The sequence below is a fragment of the Theropithecus gelada genome, chromosome 7a, assembly GCF_003255815.1.
Source record: "Theropithecus gelada isolate Dixy chromosome 7a, Tgel_1.0, whole genome shotgun sequence".
Taxonomy (NCBI): Eukaryota; Metazoa; Chordata; class Mammalia; order Primates; family Cercopithecidae; genus Theropithecus; species Theropithecus gelada.
This window is the reverse complement of record NC_037674.1, coordinates 42,717,483-42,740,106: the sequence shown is the minus strand read 5'-3', so window position 1 is coordinate 42,740,106 and position 22,624 is coordinate 42,717,483. Positions and strand designations below refer to the sequence as shown.

Genomic DNA, 22,624 nt, shown 5'->3' with positions numbered 1-22,624 from the left:
CATTAGTCTCCAATGTAAAAGTCAGCAAATGCCTTGCCTGAGCCTTGTTCCTCTAAGTGAGGAGGGTGGGGACAGCTGGTCCAAATGGCCCAGCAAGGCAGTGTCATGCCGCAATGGGAGTGTAGGCTCTGGAGTGAGAGGGCCTGAGTTCAAAGCCAGCTTCTCCATTCACTAGCTGTGAATCTGGGACACGTCAGTTCACCAATGTGTTCCCCGGTTTCCTAATCTGTAAAATGAAAAATCACAACAGTTCTGCCTTATAAAGTTACAAGGATTGGGTTAACACGCAGGAAGCACTCTGAATAACAGTAAACAGCGAACTCAAGAAATGTTTCCCATCGTCATCACCATCTCACCCCCTTCCAGCGATCACACTGGGAGTTCAGGCGACCTTCTGAGTAGGGATGAAGTCAATGGTTTGAATGAGTGAAGGGGAGCACAGGGGCTCATGAAGCAGAGGGGAAGCCAGGCCTGTCAGCGCAGTGTCTCATCCAGAATCCTAACCCTGACTCGCTGGGCGACTCGCCCCCGAGTCACACTGTCCCAGCAGAGATGCAACTAGGCCAGTGCAAACTGGCACCCATTCTCTGCTGGCCAGGCTCGGGGAGGGTCCTCCCTTTGGAAGAAATAACCTAAGAATCCTCAATCCTCAGGCAAGCTGCCTGAGGAAGGGGCAGTAGGGAGGGAGAACTATATCAATGGGGTATGCTGCCTTGGGTCCAAGCTCAAGAAACATCCCATCATCCTCATCCTAGTCTACACAATCTAGAGGGCAGTTCACAGCAAATGACCACCTTTCAGTCTGGAGCACTGCGTCCAGCATCAGCCACCTCCAAGCTGCCCTGGGACTGCTATGGTTTCAAAAGCAAGTGTCTGCTTGGAAGGCTGATGACTAAAAGTGCTACCTTGGCCCCAGTAGGGTTTTAAAATGGCACAGAAAATAAATCTAAAGCAGCCAATCTCAAAAGCTGAAAGCTTGGAGTCAAGTTCATCATCATGGCCTTTAATTTCTCAAAAGTTAACTTCGCTTCTAGCCTTCAGTTTGTTTTTAATAACTCAGTCCTTTCATATCAGGAATCTGACCTTCCCTCTGCAAAGCCCGGCACTCACGGTGATATTATTTTACAAAAATGTTAAAACAGATCCCCCCAAAGTCACATCCCACACTGCCCAGGTCAGCCTGTTCTAAAGGGTTTCAGGCATCTGCTAATACTCCAAATGATGAGTTTCTTCATCTGACGCTGTCAGTCAAGGTCTGGAAGCAAATGGGCACAAAAACCAGGCCAATCCACTTTGATTCGCCAAGAAATATTAACTGTTTCTTTTCCTGAGCCACAAATTAAGCCTCAGCAATAAAGCCCCAGACAAAATCCAACCTACATTTTCTAAAACTACCAGACCAGAATATAAAAAACTCCCATCAATAAAAACGAAACGGATATTTCATTTGTTTTGAGCCCTTTGGCAGGTTCCATGCCAAAGTCTATCCCAAGCTGGAGAACTGAAGGACCCTACTGGGTTAGAAAAGTGAGTCTTGGAAAAACTGATCCAGAAGTCTAACCACGGAGGGATGTAGCAGAAACAATGGACCCTGCACTCCAAAACATCACGCGATAACAACAATAAACAAGACACGTAAATACAGAAACGTGTTTACAAAATAACGTAAGGAGAAGAGAGAATGAAAAAACCAGATATGCACTGTGATCTCAGTGGCAAGGCACAGATATGTATGTATGTGCCTGATGCACGAACATCAGGACTGTGATCACACACAGTTATGTTAGGGTGCTGGGATTATGGGCACTTTGACTTTATTTTCAAATTCCTTATATGTTGCTGTTTTAAGAAAAATTACATAATTGTAAGATGAAACACTCCAGTAAGTGTATCTGAAACAAGTCTTTAAATGTCAGGGGGCTGGAGTCTGCACGGCTGTCCATGGCTTTGCACCAAACCGCACACGTATGCTTAGCTGACCACATACCCTCGTTCTCCTGGGCATAAGGTTTAGGGAATTTTCATTCACTCACGTCTACCGGCCCCGCCAGGGGAAATACAAACCCGGCATATGGTTGCCTTTCCTGCCACCACTGTTCTCAAGTTTCTCCGTTCTGTGGTGACCTCAGCATCACCGTAACCAGAAACCTGACGGGCTGAGCTGGGTTGATGGTAGGCGTCGGGGGAGAGCCTTACCTTCAGGGCCCCCTCCCCACACTGGCGACTCGCCAGGGCTGCAGCTAGAGGGGGTTCCAGTTGTGTGCACCAGGAGATACTCACCCAAGTTATTATGTGCTGGGGACATCGGATTCGGGGATAGGTTTGGAGAACCTGCGAGGTGAGACACAGTTGTGAGACTTCACAAAAGATTCTTGGCCTGGAGAGCCCAATTCCTAAACACTTACATATCAAGGTGGGGTGGCTCAACACAGCACAAAGAAAACCCTGGACTGAGCCTCCAAGTCCCAGGAGAAGGCCTACCCCATACCCTTGCCTCTACTGTCCCTCCCTGGGCCCCAATTTCTTGTCTGGAATGAATGAATGGAGTGGATGATCTCAGAGGTCTCTTATGGTTATGATCTCAGAGGTCTCGGATGGTTTTATGATGCTAACCAAGACTCCCAGCTCAGGGCTGCTAAGTTCTCAACTAGAATAGGTGACACCTTTTTTCTTTAGCTTACACCACCTGCCCTATTAACTATGCCCTCAGGAAAATGAGAGGACCAGGGAAGCCCTTCTCCCAAGCTGCAAAGACCCAGGAAGCAGGAGGCCAGCCCTCCCACACAGGCGGGGCTTGAGGCCTCCCCAGCATCACCAGCCACGACCTTGGTCAGAGGCTGCAGCAGCTCAGGTGCTAGAAAGATCAATTCCAGGAAACTCACAAACCTGTCTCAGAAACCCTGCAACTCAGCAACCAGACAAACACTTTTTTTTTTTTTTCCTGAGACAGAGTCTTGCTCTGTCACCCAGGCTGGAGTGCAGTGGCCGGATCTCAGCTCACGGCAAGCTCCGCCTCCTGGGTTCACGCCATTCTCCTGCCTCAGCCTCCCGAGTAGCTGGGACTACAGGCGCCCGCCACCCCGCCCGGCTAGTTTTTTGTATTTTTTAGTAGAGGCGGGGTTTCACCATGTTAGCCAGGATGGTCTCGATCTCCTGACCTCGTGATCCGCCCGTCTCGGCCTCCCAAAGTGCTGGGATTACAGGCTTGAGCCACCGCGCCCGGCCCAGACAAACACTTTATGCAAAAGATGATGGTGCATGTGGGAAAAAGTCTAAATCTACCCAATTCTTACTCTATTATGTTCTCTACACCTCTCACCTCCAGAGAAAAGAACTCACATGGTATCAGCCTTCAAAAATAAACAGTGGACACCTTTCCAGAGCAGCATCCTGCTGGTCACCCCTCCTCTGTTCCTCTATCAAGCAGGCTGCAGAGACCAGGCGCAATGGCTCACATCTATAATCACATCTATAAAGCACTTTAAGAGGCTAAGACTGGGGGATCACTTGAGCCCAGGAGTTTGAGACCAGCCTGGGTGATATAGGGAGACCCCATCTCTACAGGGAAAAAAAAAAAAATAGCCACGAGTGGTGAAGGCTGAGGCTGGACAACTACTTGAGCCTAGGAGATAGACGCTGTAGTGAGCCATGTTTGCACCACTACACACCAGCCTGGGCAACAGAGTGAGACTCTGTTTCAAAAAATAAAAATAAAAAAGGAGGCTATTTATTTATTAACCACCCTATGGGGTCTAATGAAATCTATCAGTCCTGAGACTGGGTCGCATGAAGTCCTGAGACTGGGTCGCATCTGGCCTCAAGCGAATGCTGCCTTGCGCTGTTCATGCGATCTCTTCTTTTGCCCCAACTCAGCTGTAACCTCCTTGAGGGCAAGAGAAGAACCACGGATTTCTCCTTCCCTGTAACTCCTAATACAAAGGGGGATGTGGAATGTTCACTGAGAGAACTGAGTTACATAATCAGTCACAGGGTCTAGACAACCCCACAAATCAGCTATGTGAGTTTGGCTAAGCCGTTTTAACTTCTATGAGCCTTAATTTTTTCCTCAGGTATAAAATGAGGATACTATCATCTACTGTGTGACATGTAAAAATTAAGTGAGACTGTGCATATAAAAAGGCTTACACCATGACTGCTACGTGGTAGGCACTCGATAAATGCTTGTCCCCTGTTTTGTGGTGACCTGAACCACGAACACCTAGGAAGTCCAAGGGGCCTTCTCGCAAGTCTAAAAGGGCGTGGAGGTAGGTGAGGCGACATGGGGGACAACAAGGTGACCCTCTGGCCCTGAGATGCTACCACATCCCGGGGGGCAGGGAAGCCAACCCCGTGAGCAACTGGACTATCCAAGCAGGCAACTCTGAAGAACGGAGACTAAAACAGGAGAGCCCCCGCCCACCACCCACACACTGGCTGGGGTCCGCAAGTCTGGTCTGTCTCTACTTCAGATAAATCACTCATGTTCACAACAGGGCCCTGAAGGCACCCTTAATGAGAAGAAAGGAAGAAGGGAGAGGGGACAGAGAAAAGGGAGGCACAAAGGAGGAAGAGGAGGGAGAAGAAACGAGAGCTGACAGGATGAAATCTGGGCTGCTCTTTCCAATCTCCGGCCCCTCTGGTCCATGTTTGTTTGTAACAATAATCACTGCGCAAATACGGAGAGCAGCAGAGGGGGAAGAGGGAGCGTAGAGTGGGGAGACACACAGCAGCTGGAGACATGTTGCTCCGCTGGCCTGCTTCCCGTGCCTGCACTGAAGAGCTGCAAGCTTGCAGCGGTCTCTTGGCATCGGATACAGGAAGGTCTTCGATGCATTCCAGCTGGTTCACGCTGCTAGCCACTCCGCCGGGCGGGTGTGTTCCACCGGGTGTGCTCAACCCAAAAGTGCCACGATGTCCAGGCTGGATTTCAGCAACTACAACGGACATGCGAGTCTCTTTCGTTCTCTCAGGAATTGCACAACCTCAGCTGGATGCGGTGTAATCCCACACTTTGGGAGGCTGAGGTGGGCGGATCACCTGAGGTCAGGAGTTTGAGACCAGCCTGGCCAACATGGTGAAACCCTGTCTCTACTAAAAATACAAAACTGAGCTGGGTGTGGTGCTGCATTGCCTGTAATCCCAGCTACCCAGAAGGCTGAGGCGCGATAATAGCTTGAACCCAGGAGGCAGAGGTTGCAGTGAGCTGAGATCGCGCCATTGCACTCCAGCCTGGGCAACAGAGGGAGACTCCGTCTGGGGCGGGTGGGGGAAGGAACCGCACAATCTCTTCTGGGCTGTGTGCGAGGGCAGGTGGCTCCGCTGTGTCTAGCGGCTCTGTGTGTACGAGGCATGCCCACCACCATCGGAATGGAACATCTGCGTGGCTCCCTCTCCCCTTTTCCCCCTCTCCCAACCAAACACAACTCAGTACACATTCTATGTGGCAGCTGGGGTTCAATTCAAGAAGCTGCTGGTCTGGAGCCAATTTGGTCCTATAACAAATGATATGGGAAACATCTGGAGATGTAGCAGGCGAGAACTAAAGCCTGCCCCTCACGGCAGGAGCACACACATCACATGTGGTTGTCACACAAAAATACTGGCTTCAGGGGTCTCCACTGGTCATCAGAAGAGGCATTAGTTCCATTCAGTCTTTTCTTGCCTCCCACCTGACTTCTTGAGGTGATCGAGGCCACTCTCCACCCTGCTGCCGGTGACATCTCACTAAGGCCCAGGCCCTGCTTACAGCCTGCAGTGGTTCCCATCAGCCCTGACTCAATGCCAAGTGGTCTTGCCAGCTTGAAGGTCCATCACACCCGGAGCCCTGTGTGGTGGGCCCTCCCATCCTTCTCCCCACTGGAGAGAGTATATCCTCCAGTCACGCTGAGCTCCCTGGGCTGGACACTCTCCGGACTCCAGACACACCAAGCTCTTACTGTCCCCAGAATGCACCAGGCTCAGAATGCACCCAGAATTGCCCAACTCCCATGACTCTGCCTGGCACACCCCTTGCCCACTCTGACAGCTTGGCTAACACCTACACATCACCAAGACTCAACGTGGGGAAAAACCTGGACTGCAAGGTGCTGTTCCTCCCCAGACCAGATGAAGTGGCCCTGCTGTGTGCCTGGTGCCATGTGGCATCTTCCATCAGGGCATACACGAGATGGCCCAGTGACTGCTGGCTGTCCTGTCAATCTCCCCCATCATCCGTGGGCAGCTCGGACCCTCTTCTATGCCCTGCCCTTTGCACATCATGGTTGCTCCACAAATACTGGAGAGAGATAGGAGAGAGGGAGGAAGGGGGCGAACAGGAAGGGATGGAAGGGCTGAACCCACCAGCTGCTAATCAGTTAAGAATAAGAGCATATGCCTGCATGACTGACCTGCGTCCATGCTGTGGTTCATCTGGTGGTCACTGGTTTCTCCATCTTCACTCAGGTAGCCAGGGGGTGGGGTCTCTGGGAATGAGAAGGAAGGAGGTCCGTTAAAAGGCCTTCACAGCTGGGCTCTGAGACACCTTTTGCAAACATATCACACATGCACACCATGATGCTAGTGTCCCTGGCTGCAGGAGCTCCAGGTCTCGGAGTAGAGGTTCCAGCTCTTTGTTCTGTTGTCCTCGCCCCTGTCCACCTCTGACTCCCACTTGGATCATAACTGCCTTTGCTCACGCACAACCGGACCAACTCCCACGTCTGAAGTGTATACTCCTAGAGCCTCCACCAGGCTAACTTCTCCTGGTCTTTCAAGGTGAGGGTTAAGCCCCACCCCCTCCAGGGAGGCGTCGGACTTGCCTCTGCCTCACCCCTCTTTGTCCTCTGAAGACCTGCAGGCTCAGACCCACCCTCTACTATCTTCTCCCGTGCAGACCGGGGATTTGTCTCTAGGGGATGTGTCCTCACTCAGCAGTTAGGTTACAAATTCAATGGTCGCAAACACAGTGCGATCTACTTCTCTGAAACCTCCCCCAGACCCTGACTGAAGCCCTCCAAGGTTTGCTATTTGAACAGAGTAGTTGACTTACCCCTGGGACGCCAGGGCTACCCGCAAAGGATCTGAGAAGGTTGGACAGTGGGTCTCTCCTTAACACTCTGACCCAAGCACACAGGTCTGTAGCCAACCTCAGCTCAGTAAACTAACCCAGGATGAACGTCACGTCCAAATTAGCATGCTCTAAGAGGAACGCAGCAGGATTACTGCCCCAGCAAGCAAAAGTGACTAGCCCAAGTGCTGCCAAGCACAGCTTTCCTGGAGTCGGAAAGTGCTGGTGATTCACACATTATTTGCATGTAAATGAGGGGCTTCTAAAAACATTTGCAGTCTTTGACAGCAAAGCCCATTTCTCCCTGCAGAGTGAAAACTCAAAGTTACTTCAATTCCCACCCAGGTTGGGGCCCCTCACCGAGGCCCGATGCCCAGGCGAATTTACAGAACCAGCTCTCCGCACTTGCTGCCTGGCCCTCAGCTCACTCCCCACCTCTGCAGACCCCCGGTCCACTGGGGACTGAACGCCAGTCCCGGCCTCATGGGCGGTGAGAGAAACAGTGTTGCTATTTCCGCTTCCAAAATAAATGACTGCACCAAGGCCGGGCGGAAGGGTCACGCTGCTCCTCTATGCCAAAAAAAGCATCACTAGTAAGGGGGGAGCTGAGGTCATGGGTCCTCTCCCAACAGGGATGTGGTTCTGAGTCAGGCGCCCTCAGGCCAGAGCTGTGCAGAGAGAGGGGATGAATGGGGGACAGCCAGGGGGCAGAGATTCGGGCCACAGGACTGATGTCTGACCGCTGCCCCTGCCTCCCAGGCCAGCCTGTGCCGCCCACGTGCCTACCTGGAATATTGCTCTGGGGCTCGATGCCCGCGGGGAAGTTAGTGTTTTCGGGGATGGAATGGCTGTAGTCGTCCAGTGGGGGGAACTCGGCCGGGATCTCTGTGTGGCGTGGCACCAACACAGGAGGTAGAACTGTCCGGGGGAGACAGAGCAGAGGTGGCTCAGTGTCGATGCCAGACCAGCACCAAAGTCCCCGCACCCCCAAGTGCACCACAGACCCTGGGGGGGGTGGGGGGGTCGGGGGAGAGGTGACGACCCCAGCACCTGCTGTCCCCACAGGCGGGCCAGGCAGCATACCTGGTGTCTCTACTCTCTGGTAGTGGTAGGGATTCACGCAGACCTCGTCCTTCTTCATATTGAAGGCGAACTCACACAGCTCCATGGCCCGCAGCTCGTGGTGGCTGTGCAGGTCCGGCCATCGCCACAGGCGGCAGTAGATGACATGAGGGAGCCCCTTCCGATGGGACACCTGCAACCGGCCATCCAGGGACCTGCCGGGACGGGGAGGAGCGGAAAGAGAGGGAAATGTGGATTGTCCATGCTTTCTGCAGAGTCCGGCCTCCTACTTCCAGACACTTGGAAAGCTCTCCCTCCCCTCATTTCTCCCAGACCCAGAGGTCCAGGAGATCAGAGCACTGCTACCTGTGAGTGCTGGGAGGGATCTCAGGAGAAGACAACAAAGGCCCCCTGTGAGGACCCCCCGCCGGCAGAGCAGGCCTCGTCCACCCGTCCCCGGTGGGTTCCCCAACTTTGTACTGCTGTTCAGGGAGCTGTGTTCCACGGGAAGGGCCCGCACTTCAACTGTGCTTGGAAAAGGTCCAGGAGCCACTCATCGGCTTCCTACACAGCCCAGAGGTGTGGAGAGGGGACAGGGCTGGGGAGGACAATGAGAGTTCTTTAGGCACAGATATGGGGACTACAGTGATCCAAAGAAGAGTGACACAGTACACAGGCTGCCTCCCCTCATTCACCCAGGTCTTCCCTTGCACGTTAGAAAGTCAGGGAGAGAAAAGAAAACTTGCCTTTCCTCCTTTCTCTCTGTCTCTCTTTTTTTTTTCTTTTGAGACGGAGTCTTGCTCTGTCGCCCAGGCTGGAGGGCAGGGGCGCAATCTTGGCTCACTGCAAGCTCCGCCTCCCAGGTTCACGCCATTCTCTTGCCTCAGCCTCCCGAGTAGCTCCCGCCACTATGCCCAGCTAATTTTGTTTTTGTATTTTTAGCAGAGACAGGGTTTCACCATGTTAGCCAGTATCTAGTAGGTGTACAAATAGTTTTTCAATGAAAGAACAGACCCACCCTAGCCCTGCAGTTCAAAACCTCGTGATCTGCCCGCCTCGGCCTCCCAAAGTGCTGGGACTTCAGGCGTGAACCACCATGCCCTGCCCCTCCTTTCTCTCTTTCTTAGTTATTTGTGGTGAGCAGGGAGGGAAAGAGGGAAATTAAAGAGATTTTTTTTTTTTTAACTTTTGATACAGAGTCTTGCTCTGTCACTCAGGCTGGAGTGCAGTGGCGTGATCTCGGCTCACTGCAACCTCCACCTCCCGGGCTCAAGTGATCCTCCCAGCTCAGCCTCCCAAGTAGCTGGGACTGCAGGCACACACTACTGTGCCCACCTACAATGGGCCAGTGCCATGACCCTGAGTGAACCATGTATTCTATGCCAAGCAGCTATGACCTGGTGCCCTTACCTCTCAAGCCAGGCCAAAGTGTGGTGGTCCCTGACCAGTAGCAGAGGTTCAGGGAAGTTTGTTAAAAATGTACACTCCTAGCACCTACCCCAACCTACTAAATCAGAATCTTTCCCTTTGTGAAATCCCCAGGTGATGTGCATGACGAGAGTCTGGGTGGCCTACAGGAAAGGACGACTGGAGAGCTCAGGGATGGCAAAAGCATCGTCAGCTATGGGCAAGGCTGGGAGGCAGAAGGTTTCCGGAGGGACATAAAACTTCAGATAGTGTCTGACATTAGGTGAGGAGGTGCCACTAAAATGGAGTCCCTTATTTAGCACATATTTAATGAGCACCTATTATGTGTGGCAATAAGGATACAGTGGTAAGGAAAGAGACTTCACTGTGAGAAAAGGTTGGCAAAGTGGTCCCTGTCTGCATGGACCTTCCACTCCCCTGGGCAAGACTGACAGTAATCAAATACTCACCGAAACCACTTTGGGAGGCCAAGGCGGGTGGATCGCTTGAGATCAGGAGTTCAAAACCAGCCTGACCAACAAGGTGAAACCCTGTCTCTGCTAAAAGTACAAAAATCAGCCAGGCGTGGTGGTCCGTGCCTGTAATCCCAGCTACTCAGGAGGCTGAGGCAGGAGAATCACTTGAACGCGGGAGGGGGAGGTTGTAGTGAGCCAAGATCGTGCCACTGCACTCCAGCTTGGGCAACAGAGCAAGACTCCGTTTCAAATAATCATCACCATCATCACAGAAACCTACAATTACATGCAATGAAAGTGTCCTGAAGGAAAATAACAGGGAACCCCAAGAGTGTATGACCATGGCACCCACTTTGCTGAAGGGTTGGACAGGGCATCTCAGAGGAGGTGATGGTTGACCTGAAGGCTTAAAGAGTAAGTAAGAACTAACCAGGCAAAGGGGTGCAGGAGAAGGGCAGTACAAAGAGAGGGAAGGGCACACGCAAAGGCCCTGTGGAAAGTGGAAAACATAGTGAGGCCGGAAGAACAGAATGAAGGCCAGAGGGACTGGAGAGATCGTGAGAGAGAGCTGGCTAGAGACGAGGCTGGGGAGGCAGGCAGGGCTACTCTGCAGGGCCCTGAAGGCCATGATAAAGGGTTCTTCTGTGTTCTAAAAGCAGTATGTAGCCTCTGAGATGTGCAAATGGGCTGTGCATATGTGTGAAAGAGACAGGCCCTGTGGAACTCTGGCTACATGTGACCAACAGACTGTGGGTAGCAGGGATAGATGCGGGGAGCCGATGAGATGGATGCTCATGAGTCACAGGTACCCCATTAAGAGGCAGGGCTGTTCTTTCTTCAAGGAGGCCCACCCTAGGACCCTGCCAGTCAGTGCCATAATTTTTCTAATAGCTGGGCAGGGCTGGCAGTGAGACATTTGCAAGCTTTCCCTCTGTGCCTTCTTATGACCGAGGGCACCCATTTGCCTGAATACACAGAATTCATGGGCACTCTGTGAAGGAGGGGCTGGCCAGATGCCACCAACAGCACCAACCAAAGAGAGAAACAGAGGGATCCAATCGCACTCTCCAAGCCACTGGCCTGGGAAGGGGAAAGGACACACAAAGGTCATAGCTGGGCTTGGTCACAGGAACTGACCCGGAGCTGCTGACTAAGGGCATCTCGAAGGATGTAATTACCTTCCTCCCGTGGGGCCCCAGAACAAGGAAGCCCTACAGCTGAAAAACAGTAATTACCAGGCAGATCGAGAGGACAGCCTGGGACTCGTCCCTGAAGTATAAAAGGAGGACTGGCGGATGTGGAGTCATAAGACCTGGGGTCAAGGAGGGTTCTACTCTCCTAGCTGGGAGACACTGGGCAGCTCATGAGCTTCCTAGGACACTCAGCTGTCTCGTCTATAAAATGGGGTATTCTCCTGCCCCCCGACCTCGTGAAGCTTGGTTTCCATTTGAAAGTGCTTCATACACCCACAAATTAGCCTTATTATTCTACATCACAGGAGATACTCCCCAAACCCAGCCCTGGACGAGCACGGTGAGCTGGGGGTTGAACAGGAGTAAAAGGGAGAGTGGGAAGTCATTATTCAGCTGTTCTCCTTCTCCTGCAAAGCCACTGAGTGCCCACAGATTAGGGAAGTGGCCACACTTGCTCTTCAGTGTTTGATGAAAGTCCCAAAAAAGGGCCAGCTGGACACCATAGCCTCCTCTGCAAGAGAAGGCCTTGGAGAAAAGCTCAGGCTGGCAGCGGGAGAGAATGAGGCTGTGGAGGTAAGCTCCATCTGGGTGACAGAAGTGGGTGGCCCTCCTGCCTTAAAAGTAATATTAATCATACATGAATTACTTTGATATTAATTATATTTCTAAAAGCAAGGGAGCTACAGTAATCAAGGCAGTATGATAATGGCACAAGGACTGACAAACAGATCAATGGACCCTAAGAGAGTCCAGATATAGTTACATATGTATGGACAACTGGCTTCAACAAAGGTCCAAAGACAATCTAGTGGAACCAGGACAGTCTTTTCAACAAATGGTGATGTAACAACTGGATATGTAAAAAAGATAATCTTCAAACTACACATTGCACCCTATATAAAAACAAACTGAAGTGAAACTTAAAACTCTAAAACTTCTAGAAGAAAACAGGAGAAAATCTTTGTGACTTTTTGGGATAGACAATGATTTCTCAGATACTACACAAAAAAGCACTTCATTAAAAAAAAAAAAAAAAAAAAATCAGACCGCAGCAAAATTTAAGTTTCTGGTCTTTGAAAGACACTGTTAAAGGAATAAAAGGGCAAGCCCTAACTGGGAGAAAATATTTGCAAAGCGTATATCTGATAATAGACCTTTTTCTAGAACTCTGAAAACTCAATATTAACAATTCAATCTTTTAAAAAAGAGATATGATTTGAACAGACACTACCCAGAAAGATATGAAGGCAACAAGCATATGAAAAGATGCTTGAGAACGTTGGTCATTAGAGAAGCACAAATTAAAACTATGAGATAGGACTACATACTTATTGGAATGGCTAAAATTAAAAAGCCTGATCATGCCACGTGTTGGCAAGGATGTGGAGCAACTGGAACTCCCTTCCACCGCTGGTGCAAATGTAAAATGGTACAACTACTTTGGAAAACAGCTTGGAAGTTCCTTTCTAAAATATTTTATTTTGGGGGATATGCAGTAGCTATACTTATTTATAGGGTACTTGCGATATTTTGATACCAGCATACAATGTGTAATGATCAAATCTGGGTAATTGGGATATTCATCCCTCAAACATTTGGAAGTTTCTTAAAAAGCTAAAAAACCATAAGCCTACCATATGATCCACCATTCCACTTCAAAGTATTTACCCAAGAGAAATAAAAGCCTATGTCCAAAGACTTGTACGTGAATGTAATAGCCCCAAATTGAAAACTACTCCACGTGTATTAACAGACGAATGAGCTATAACATATCCATACAAAGAAATACAACTCAGTACTAAAAAAGGATGAACTACTCATACACGCAACACTATGAATGAATCTAAATTAATGCTGCTGCGTGAAAGAAGCCAGGCATGATTATGTTCATGTAAAATTATAAGGTAATTTAAACTAAAGTAAAAGGCACACTAATCTTAATCTAGTGACAGAAAGCAGGGATCAGTCATTGCCTGGGGACAGAGGAAGTTACAGGGAGGGAGTAGGGATTGGAGGGAGCAATTACCAAGGTGCACTTGGAAACTTTTTTGGGGGTAAAGGTTATGTTTATTCTCTTACTGCTATGATGGTTTTACAGGTATATACATATATCAACATTTGTCATAGTGCACACTTTAAATATGCATGGCTTATTATTTATAAATTATACCACCATTCCAAAAAAAGGCAATGGATTTAATAAGCCTGAGTTTAAATACTGACTCAGTACTTGCTAACTGTACAAATTTGAAAAAAATCACTTAGTGTCTTGGTCTTAATATTTTTCATCTGAAACACTGGCTGGACGTGGTGGCTCACACTTGTAATCCCAGCATTTTGAAAGGCCAAGGCAGGTGGATCACTTGAGCCCAGGAGTTCGAGACCAGTCTGGCCAACATGGTGAAACTCCATCTCTACAAAAAATAGAAAAATTAGCTGGGCGTGGTGACCCACGCCTACAGTCCCAGCTACTCGGGAGGCTGAGATGGCAGGATCGCTTGAACCCAGGAGGTTGAGGCTGCAGTGAGCTGTGACTGCACCACAGCACTCCAGCCTGGGTGACAGAGTGAGAACCTGTCTCAAAAAAAAAAAAAAAAAAAAATTCTTTTCCCCAGAGGGATAAAATTTAAAAATGAAATATTAGTAAGAACACTCAATATTAACAATCAATTTTTTCAAAAAAGAGATAGTATGATTTGAATGGACACTACCCAGAAAGATATTCCAGAAAGTGTCAGAAAGATATTCCAGAAAGTCTACTGTCAGTATTGTCATGTAACCATTACTGCCTCTTTACTATGATAGTGCCCGGCAAAGGAAGGAACACAGTAGGTCCTCAACAACACATCTCTTTCCCTGCTTCGGCCATCTGGGTGCACCGCCAGGAGGGTCACAGTGAGTCCTCATGTCTGTCTGGTGCTTTAAATTTTCACAAGGCTTCTGTGTTCCTTATCTCAGATCATCCTCACCACAACACTGTGTGGGTAATAAGGCACATCTTACAATGGTCCCACCTCACTGTACACCCAATACCCTGGAGAGGCAAAGCGCATGTCACAGGATCACACAGCAGTCTGTATCAGGGCCATGCCAAGTGGCCAGCACTCCTGGCTCCCAGGTTGGGTTCTGATGGCAAGGAGACAGGCACGTCTCACTCTCCAGCTCGCAAGCACACGACCACCAATCTGGCTTGGCAGTATTTTCTAAAAGTCATCTGGACCCTGCTTCTCTGGGCCATGCAATTCCCAAACTCATGACAGGGAGGGAATCTCATTTACTTCTTATGCATCAGCGACAACTCCTCTTGGGTCGGAGTCTGGGCTGCCCAGAGCCCTGGCATTGTTCCTTCTTTCTCCCTCTGCCCCACTCAAAATATATAGCAATGCTTACCAAAATAATAAGAGTGAATGTGGAGTTTCAGCTGCTGGATTTAATACAGCTGATGTGTCCAGAACACACCCTCCCAAGCCTTATAGGGCACTGGGCCCACTAAGTAAATCCAATAAATAAGTCTTAATTCTGAGCTGATGTTACCATAAATATGCTTGGTTGCAGAAAATGGTCTATTTATGACCCACTCTTCTCCCTGGCCCAGCCCTTCCTCCCAGCCCAAGACCAGCTGCTGGCATGAGGAGTACAGTCCCAGGAACCTGCTGCTGGGCCTCCTCCCCGTTTATGACTGAGATCTCCTCTCCCACACCCACTGGCTTCCTGATGACAGACCCCCAAAGGTCTTTCTCTAGCAACTCCCTCAAGTTCCTCTGGCAGAAGGTTTTAATCCTTAAATATATTCTTCCCTAGCAGAACAATTTCCTGTTACAGGAAATTAGGTTTCCTCCCATTGGCTTCAAGTGGGACCTGTAAAGTATCCCAAAATGGTGGTGAGAGCCACAGCCAAGGATGCGGCCATGCCAGAGCCCAAAGCCGATGGCGCAGGTGAAGCCTGCCAGAGTGCACCCCAAGGAGAGAGGGTGGGGCTGGGGCCCACCTCATGTCAAGGGTTACTCACGTCTGCACTTCCACCCATCAGCCACTCACAGCCATCTGTGGGACAACACAGAGGCTGGGAGAAGGTGAGGAGCAGAGTACGTAAGTTCCAGAAACATGCCAAGATCTATTCAGCACTATGTGCCAGGCACACGAATGCTATGTGAGCACGCAGAAATGGCAACACCCCCAGGACCCTCGCCCAACTCAGAGAACTCAGGAGGCTTGCCCAAGGTCATATACCTTGTAAATGGCAGAGCCAGGATTCAAACCCAGACCAGGGCTGAAACATGGGAGATAGAGGCAAGTAGGATGAACAGCACTATTTCTGTTATCCCATGCTGCATCACCATTATTAAAAGTGACCATTCGGCTGGGCGTGGTGGCTCATGACTGTAATCCCAGCACTTTGGGGGGCCGAGGTGGGTGGATCACCTGAGGTCAGGAGTTCAAGACCAGCCTGGCCAACATGATGAAACGCCGTCTCTACCAAAAACACAAAAATTAGCTGGGCGCAGTGCTGTGCGCCTGTAATCCCTGCTACTTGGGAGGCTGAGGCAGGGGAATTGCTTGAGCCAAGACTGCACCATTGCACTCCAGCCTGGGTGACACAGTGAGACTCCATCTCGGAAATTAAAAAAAAAAAAAGTGACCATTCATCAATCACCACATAGTTATTGAACACCTACCATATCCCAAGCACTGTGCCAGTTAACTGGGCCAAAGAAGTGAACAAAGAGTAAATTTGTTAACATGATATTTCAGTTGAAACCTATTTTATTTAATACACACACATGCTCTTACTACTGAACTTTCTAGTCACTTTCAGACAAACTTTCTTTTTCAACTTGCCCATTGAGTAGTAATAGTAACAACAGAGGTGGAAGTGACTATGTACCAGGTACCGTGTTGGCCACTTGATGACTGTGACAGAGTGAATTAGTCACCCCTCTCGGCAGCCACACTTTCTGCTCTGTGGCTCTGCCACTCCTCCTACCATGGGTGGCACGTATTTTCTTGTCCCTTGACTTTGGGGTAGACTGTTGACTTGTATTGGCCAGTGGAATATGAGCAGAAGGGACAGACTGCCATTGTATGTCTCTGCCTGTCCTCTTGTACCTCTGCCATCATCATGGGACCTCCCTCCTCTCCCACCTGCCCACCCCCAGGCAGCTACTGCCCCATATGCTGGGCCCAAAAATGAAAATACGTGGAGCAGACCTAAGCCAAATCTGTAGCAAGGAACCAAGCCCAGGTGAGCCACAGAAGCATGAGTAAGCATAAACAATGGATTTAAGCTGCTGGGTTTTTAGAGTGCTTTGTTACGCAACACTAGCTGACTGATGCACTGACTCCATCACCAGTTTTCCCAATAAACTTGGAGTATCATTATCTCCATAGATGGATTGAGAAACAGCACCTGAGAGTTACCCAACTTTCCTAACTTTTCCCAGACTTAATATAACGTGAAGCCAGGCTGCGTGACTCAGATTCTTTTCCCTAATTCTAAATGGGGCATAGCCCTATGCCCAGATCTTGAATACAATACCAGGATAAGACTTAACTATTTCAGAAGGACAACCTACCTAGAGGCTTTGGAGTCAATTTGCATAAAATATGAACTTACCCCCAAATACTCATTTAGTATTCTTTTTTTTTTTTTTTTTTGAGACGGAGTCTCGCTCTGTCGCCCAAGTTGGAGTGCAGTGGCCGGATCTCAGCTCACTGCAAGCTCCGCCGCCCGAGTTTACGCCATTCTCCTGCCTCAGCCTTCCGAGTAGCTAGGACTACAGGCGCCTGCCACCTCGCCCGGCTAGTTTTTTGTATTTTTTAGTAGAGACGGGGTTTCACCGTGTTCGCCAGGATGGTCTTGATCTCCTGACCTCGTGATCCGCCCGTCTCGGCCTCCCAAAGTGCTGGGATTACAGGCTTGAGCCACCGCGCCCGGCCTTAGTATTCATTTTTTAAAGCAGCCCCAAATAGCACATTAATAACCCAAAAACCAAACCTCTAGCATACATTTCACCTCAATTTATTCTATATCTAGACATTTCCCATCTGCTATGTTTAATGGAAAAAAAGGAGCTGTTTTAGACCTCGGGGTTGCCAATGAATGCCCTGAACTCACAATGATACATACACACATGTTCACAGAACATACATGCTGCAGCAGATACGCCCATCTGCCCTCGTAGTTTCACATCCTCCCCATCTCTTTCCCTTTGACAGCAATCAAGCTACCCTACTATTCCTGTGTTCACTCACCTGCAATTAAGTTTTTTTTTTTTTTTTTGAGATGGAGTTTCGCTCTTGTCACCCAAGTTGGAGTGCAATGGCACAATCTTGGCTCAATGCAACCTCCGCCCCCCCGGTTCAAGCGATTCTCCTGCCTCAGCCTCCTGAGTAGCTGCGATTACAGCTGCCCACCACCACGCCCAGCTAAATTTTTGTATTTTTTGTAGAGACAGGGTTTCACCATGTTGGCCAGGCTGGTCTTGAACTCCTGACCTGTGATCTACCCGCCTCGGCCTCCCAAAATGCTGGGATTACAGGCGTGAGCCACCGCACGCGGCCTAAAATCTTTCTACTCTACTTAAATTTTGCATTCTACGTGGGTTTTCTTTATCTTTTTTTCTGGTTCAAAATAAAAGCAAGACTTGAGTGACTTCAAGTTTGGATGACGTGCTCATTCCATCAGACCTTCTGGGAAGGCAGAAAAAAATTCTGCTGGTGGCTGGAAAGTCTCCTTGCCTCGGTTCCATTTGGTCTTTGAACTGTAAGCTCACCCTGAGAGCTCTCTTTCTGCTGCTCTTTAATACGCAAGTATTAGAACATGCCTTTCTTTCTCCCATGCAATGGACCACCCCCGGATAACTGCTTAATAAAGGAACAAATAAGAAAGCCCTGAAAACACTGTCTGCCAAGAAGGATGTTTGATTTGGGGGTTCACTCATTCCCTTTGGTACACACAGTCAAATCCAAAGCATCCTTTGTGCTGGGGAGAAGTTCTTCAGGGAGTTATGGACCCAGTCCGCTGGGTCCATGGGACAAACCACAGAGGCCCCATGTTCAGAAAACAAAATGTCCTGGTGAGGCGACACTCTGGCTAACTCTATGTCTGCCTGAAAACTCACTTCGGAGAACTGTGACGGCTGACCCTTGAGGAACCTTGAGGGCACCTGGTCCAATCCCTTCATTTTGGGGTTAAGGAAACAGACTCTGATGCATTAGTAAGATCCTTGTTCAAGGTCACTCAGCAAATTACTGCAGCGTGAGAAGGAGGCCTCGCAATTGCCTCTTTCCTTGCAACCAAGCTGGTGTCGCCAACCTTCTTGCCAATGACGTTTGTAAAACACATGTGAGTCTGCTTTCCTGCTTTGGTAAGTTAAGAACAGCAAGACAATTTTTTCTTTGTTGTATTGAATCTTAAGTTGCCTGAAGGTCTTTAAGATCACAAGTGTTTTCTGTTTTTTTAAAAAGGGACTGAGCAGTTGTTGACTCTGGTTGAAAGACCTATAATTTGACTATATTATGATTAGCAGTAGTAAAAATAATTAGCCTATAATTGTAATTTTCTGAAGCTTCAAATCAAAGAGTCACAAACAAAAGGAACTCAGGATGTACACTGAATATACTACACCCCCGGCATTTTCAAAGATTTTTAAAACTGTTGTTTATTTAAACTCCATTTCCAACATTAGCCTGTTCTTTTCATTTGGTGCCACAAAGAAATCTAGTGAGGTCAAGTATGTGGTTGGCCAGGTTCTAGATAATTGAGGTCTCACTGCAAGTTCTACCACAGTGACCATGTGCTCTGTCTCTAGCTGAGTTTCCTGAGTGTTCTCAACAAGTTCTGTAAGTGTACTAAGCATATTTTTGAATGTTCCAGTTTAGATTGGCCATGAAGAGCTGAAGACAGAATTTCACAACCCTTGATACCAGTCACTAAAACATTTCCACCAAGAACAACTCAATTTTCATCTGAACTTATAAATGGACAATATCTAGTGCTTCAGGCATGAATGCTGCCAGTCTAGGGGGAACCAAATAAAATGCCAGGCTGCAGCCCCCTATGCCCCTATGCAGCTGGCCTCTTCTTCACTTCTCCCCATTATATTTAGTCCTCTCTTTCCCCCTGCTAGTTCTCCAGAGCAGTCGGCTCAGGTCCATGACAAGTGCCCCAGGCAGATGGGGCAGCCTGGGCAGGAGCCACAGAAGTTGCAGGAGGCTCCTGCGCAGACCCTTGGAGGAGGAAACCAGGAAACACCTTGCCTTACTTGCCTTATCCTTGGGAGGGCTGGACTCTACTGGAAACACACAAAGATCGCCTAGACCTTGGGCCATCCCACCTCCCAAGGGCCATGGGTGGGCACAGAATGTGTACTTTCTGGAAAAGAAGGTTGGTTACTGGAGAAAGTTCAGCTTGATGATAATTATCTGTAAAGCACGCAGACACCAAGAACTTTTCAACCTTGGGCTATGGATCTGGCGAGGCCCAGAGTTTCTCAACATTGGCACTACTGATGTTTTGGGCTAATCTTTGTTGGGGGCTGGGGGGCTGTCCTGTATAGAAACATGTATAGAATGCTTAACAGCATGTCTGGCCTCCTCATACTAGATGCCCGTAGGCCGCCCACCTGCAGCTGTGACAACTGAAAAAAAAAAAAAACACCTCTAAACATTGCCAAATGTCCCCTGGGGGCAAATCTGCTCTCTTCCCTCCCCTTGAGATCCCCCTAGGCTAAGGAAATGCGCTGAGATAAGCAAGATGGGGGTAAACAGAAGCAATTTTCCCCCCCTACTGAGACAGAGTATCGCTCCTTTAGCTCTGCTCACTGCAACCTCCAGTTCAGGTGATTCTCCTGCCTCAGCCTCCCTGCATAGCTGGGATTACAGGCATGCACCACCACACCTGGCTAATTTTTGTATTTTTAGTAGAGATGGGGTTTCACCATTGTGGTCAGGCTGCTCTCAAACGCCTGACCTCAGGTGATCCACCTGCCTCAGCCTCCCAAAGTGCTTGGATTACAGGCGTAAGCCAGGGTGCCTGGCCAAACAGAAGCAATTTACACCTCAGAGCAAGCGTTTACCCAGCACTTCTCACTCACTAACTCATTGGATAAAGGGATCCTGCAGGCTGAGTATCATCACTCCCATTGTACAGATGAAAAATTTTTGATGCTGAGTGGCTTGCCCAAAGTCTTCCAGGATCAGCAAGGAACAGTGCCTGGGCTTGAACCTAGATGTTACACTCCAAACTCAGTTCTCTATGACTACAAAGCACACTGGGTTTAAATCAGCAGAGATTCTCTTTTGGCTCTGGTGAGAGCCCCTCCCTTCCGCCATGCAAAGATGGTTAAATATTGAAGGAGGAGGAGGAGCGGAGTGTTCAGGGCTTTTCTATTTAGTAGCTTTGGTCTTCACAAACTTTTTTCTCCAAGCACGAAGTTGATGGGGATTGCTTTTTCTTGAGTGTCAGCAGGATCATAGAACTTTCAAGTCCCAAATAAAAGATGCTACAAAGATCGGAATTGGTCTGTGACTACTGGAAGAAAGGGAAAAGTTGCCAGGCTTCACAGAATCTTCTAGGGGGCCATTTCACTCTGCTGAAAATTAGGCCTGAAGATGGTTTATGTCTTTTTAAGAGATCACTCATGGACCCATTCAGCATACTCACAGCCCTTGGCAATGTTCTGATGGGCTTAAGGCAACAGCGGACCTCACCTCAGCTTTCATTAAAATCCCTCACCCCTAAAGCTGACCTCCAACAATACAGGGAGCTTGAAATGGAGTCACAAAGCCAGGTGTGTTTAGACCCATCTTCTCACTCCGGGTGATCTGGGCCTCTCGCTTGGCTTGGCAGTGGGCCTGTTCGTGTAGCCAACACTTAAGAGTCTCTGTTTCCAAAGTGCTTTGGGGAATCAAATTAATTTGCATTGTCAGTTTGAGGGAGAAGAAAATAAAATGCCCATAGGACAGAAAGGATTCCTTCATTCTACGACAACATGATGATCCATTTGGTGGAACAAAAAATGAGTATTTAGGTAAAAACATGTATCAGCCCCAAAACTCTTAACTTTGTAAAAATAGAAAAGAAGATACCAGAGGCTGAAAAGGGGAGAGGGAATAGAGGGATGGGGAGAGACCTGTTAAAGGCCTCAAAATTACAGCTAAAGAGGAGAAATCAGTTCTGGTGTCCTTACCACTGTAGGATGATTATACTAAACAGTCATATATTAGACAGTTTCAAATAGCTAGCAATCATATATTACAATATTATTACATAGTTTACAATTATGTAATATACGATTGTTACTATATATAATCATATATTACATAGTTTCAAATAGGAGGATATTGAATGCTTATATAGTAACATACATAGTAACAATCATATATTACATAATTTCAAATAGAAGGATATTGAACGCTTTCAACACAAAGAAATAAATGCTTGATATGATGGAGATGCTAATTAACCTGATGTGATCACCATGATGACATTAATATGCATCAAAACATCACTGTGTATCCCGTGAATATGGACAATTATTTGTCAATTTTAAAAAAATCAATTATTTTTCAAAAACTCTAACTTTGGGGAGAAAGGTTAAAAGGGAAAATGGACCGGGCGCAATGGCTCAGGCCTGTAATCCCAGCATTTTGCAAGGCCGAGGCGGGTGGATCACAAGGTCAGGAGTTCGAGACCAGCCTGGCCAACATAGTGAAACCCTGTCTCTACTAAAAATACAAAAATTAGCCGGGCATGGTGGTACACGCCTGTTGTCCCAGCTACTCAAGAGGCTAAGGCAGGAGAATGGCTTGAACCCAGGAGGTGGGGGTTGCGGTGAGCCAAGATCATGCCACTGCACTCCAGCCTGGGCAACAGAGAGAGACTCCATCTCAAAAATAAATAAATAAATAAATAAAAGGGAAATTGGGGAGAAAGAGCTATTGGAGACTGTGAGATAATGGTCTTATCTTAGACCCTCTTCCCCAAAGAAAAGAAAAGAGGCTTAGAGGAGGCAAGGTAGAACTGAAACACAGATCTGGGCCTTCCACTAATACCTGAATGTTTTAAGACTGAGAAATGAGGCCTGGTGTGGTGGCTCACATCTATAATCCCAGCACTTTGGGAGGCCAAGGTGGGTGGATCACCTGAGGTCAGGAGTTCAAGACCAACCTGGTCAACATGGCGAAACCCTGTCTCTACTAAAAATACAAAAAAATTAGCCAGGCGTGGTGGCGGATACCTGTAATCCCAGCTACTGAGGAGGCTGAGGCACAAGAATCACTTGAACCTGGGAGGTGGAGGTTGCAGTGAGCTGAGATTGTGCCACTGCACTCTAGCCTGGGCAGCAGAGCGCAACTCCATCTCAAAAAACAAAAGACTGAGAAATAGCTTTGCTCTCTTAAAAATTAAAAAAAAAAAAAAAAAAAAAAAAAAAAAAAAA

General features: G+C 48.4%; 1 protein-coding gene across 5 annotated transcripts in view; it reads right to left on the bottom strand.

The window, feature by feature from the left end:
• SMAD3 (SMAD family member 3) overlaps positions 1–22,624 on the bottom strand; it is a 129,979-nt gene that overhangs the window by 22,116 nt on the left and 85,239 nt on the right. For 3 of the 5 annotated variants that reach the window (XM_025390852.1, XM_025390854.1, XM_025390853.1), the window contains exons 2-5: positions 8,129–8,322; positions 7,832–7,963; positions 6,387–6,461; positions 2,281–2,331 (exon numbers count right to left, since the gene is read on the bottom strand). In XM_025390852.1, coding sequence (XP_025246637.1) covers positions 2,281–2,331; positions 6,387–6,461; positions 7,832–7,963; positions 8,129–8,322 — 452 coding nt within the window. Of the gene's footprint in view, positions 1–2,280; positions 2,332–6,386; positions 6,462–7,027; positions 7,202–7,831; positions 7,964–8,128; positions 8,323–12,511; positions 12,539–22,624 lie in introns of those variants that run through there. The other 2 variants (XM_025390851.1, XM_025390855.1) reach the window with 2 other exon arrangements.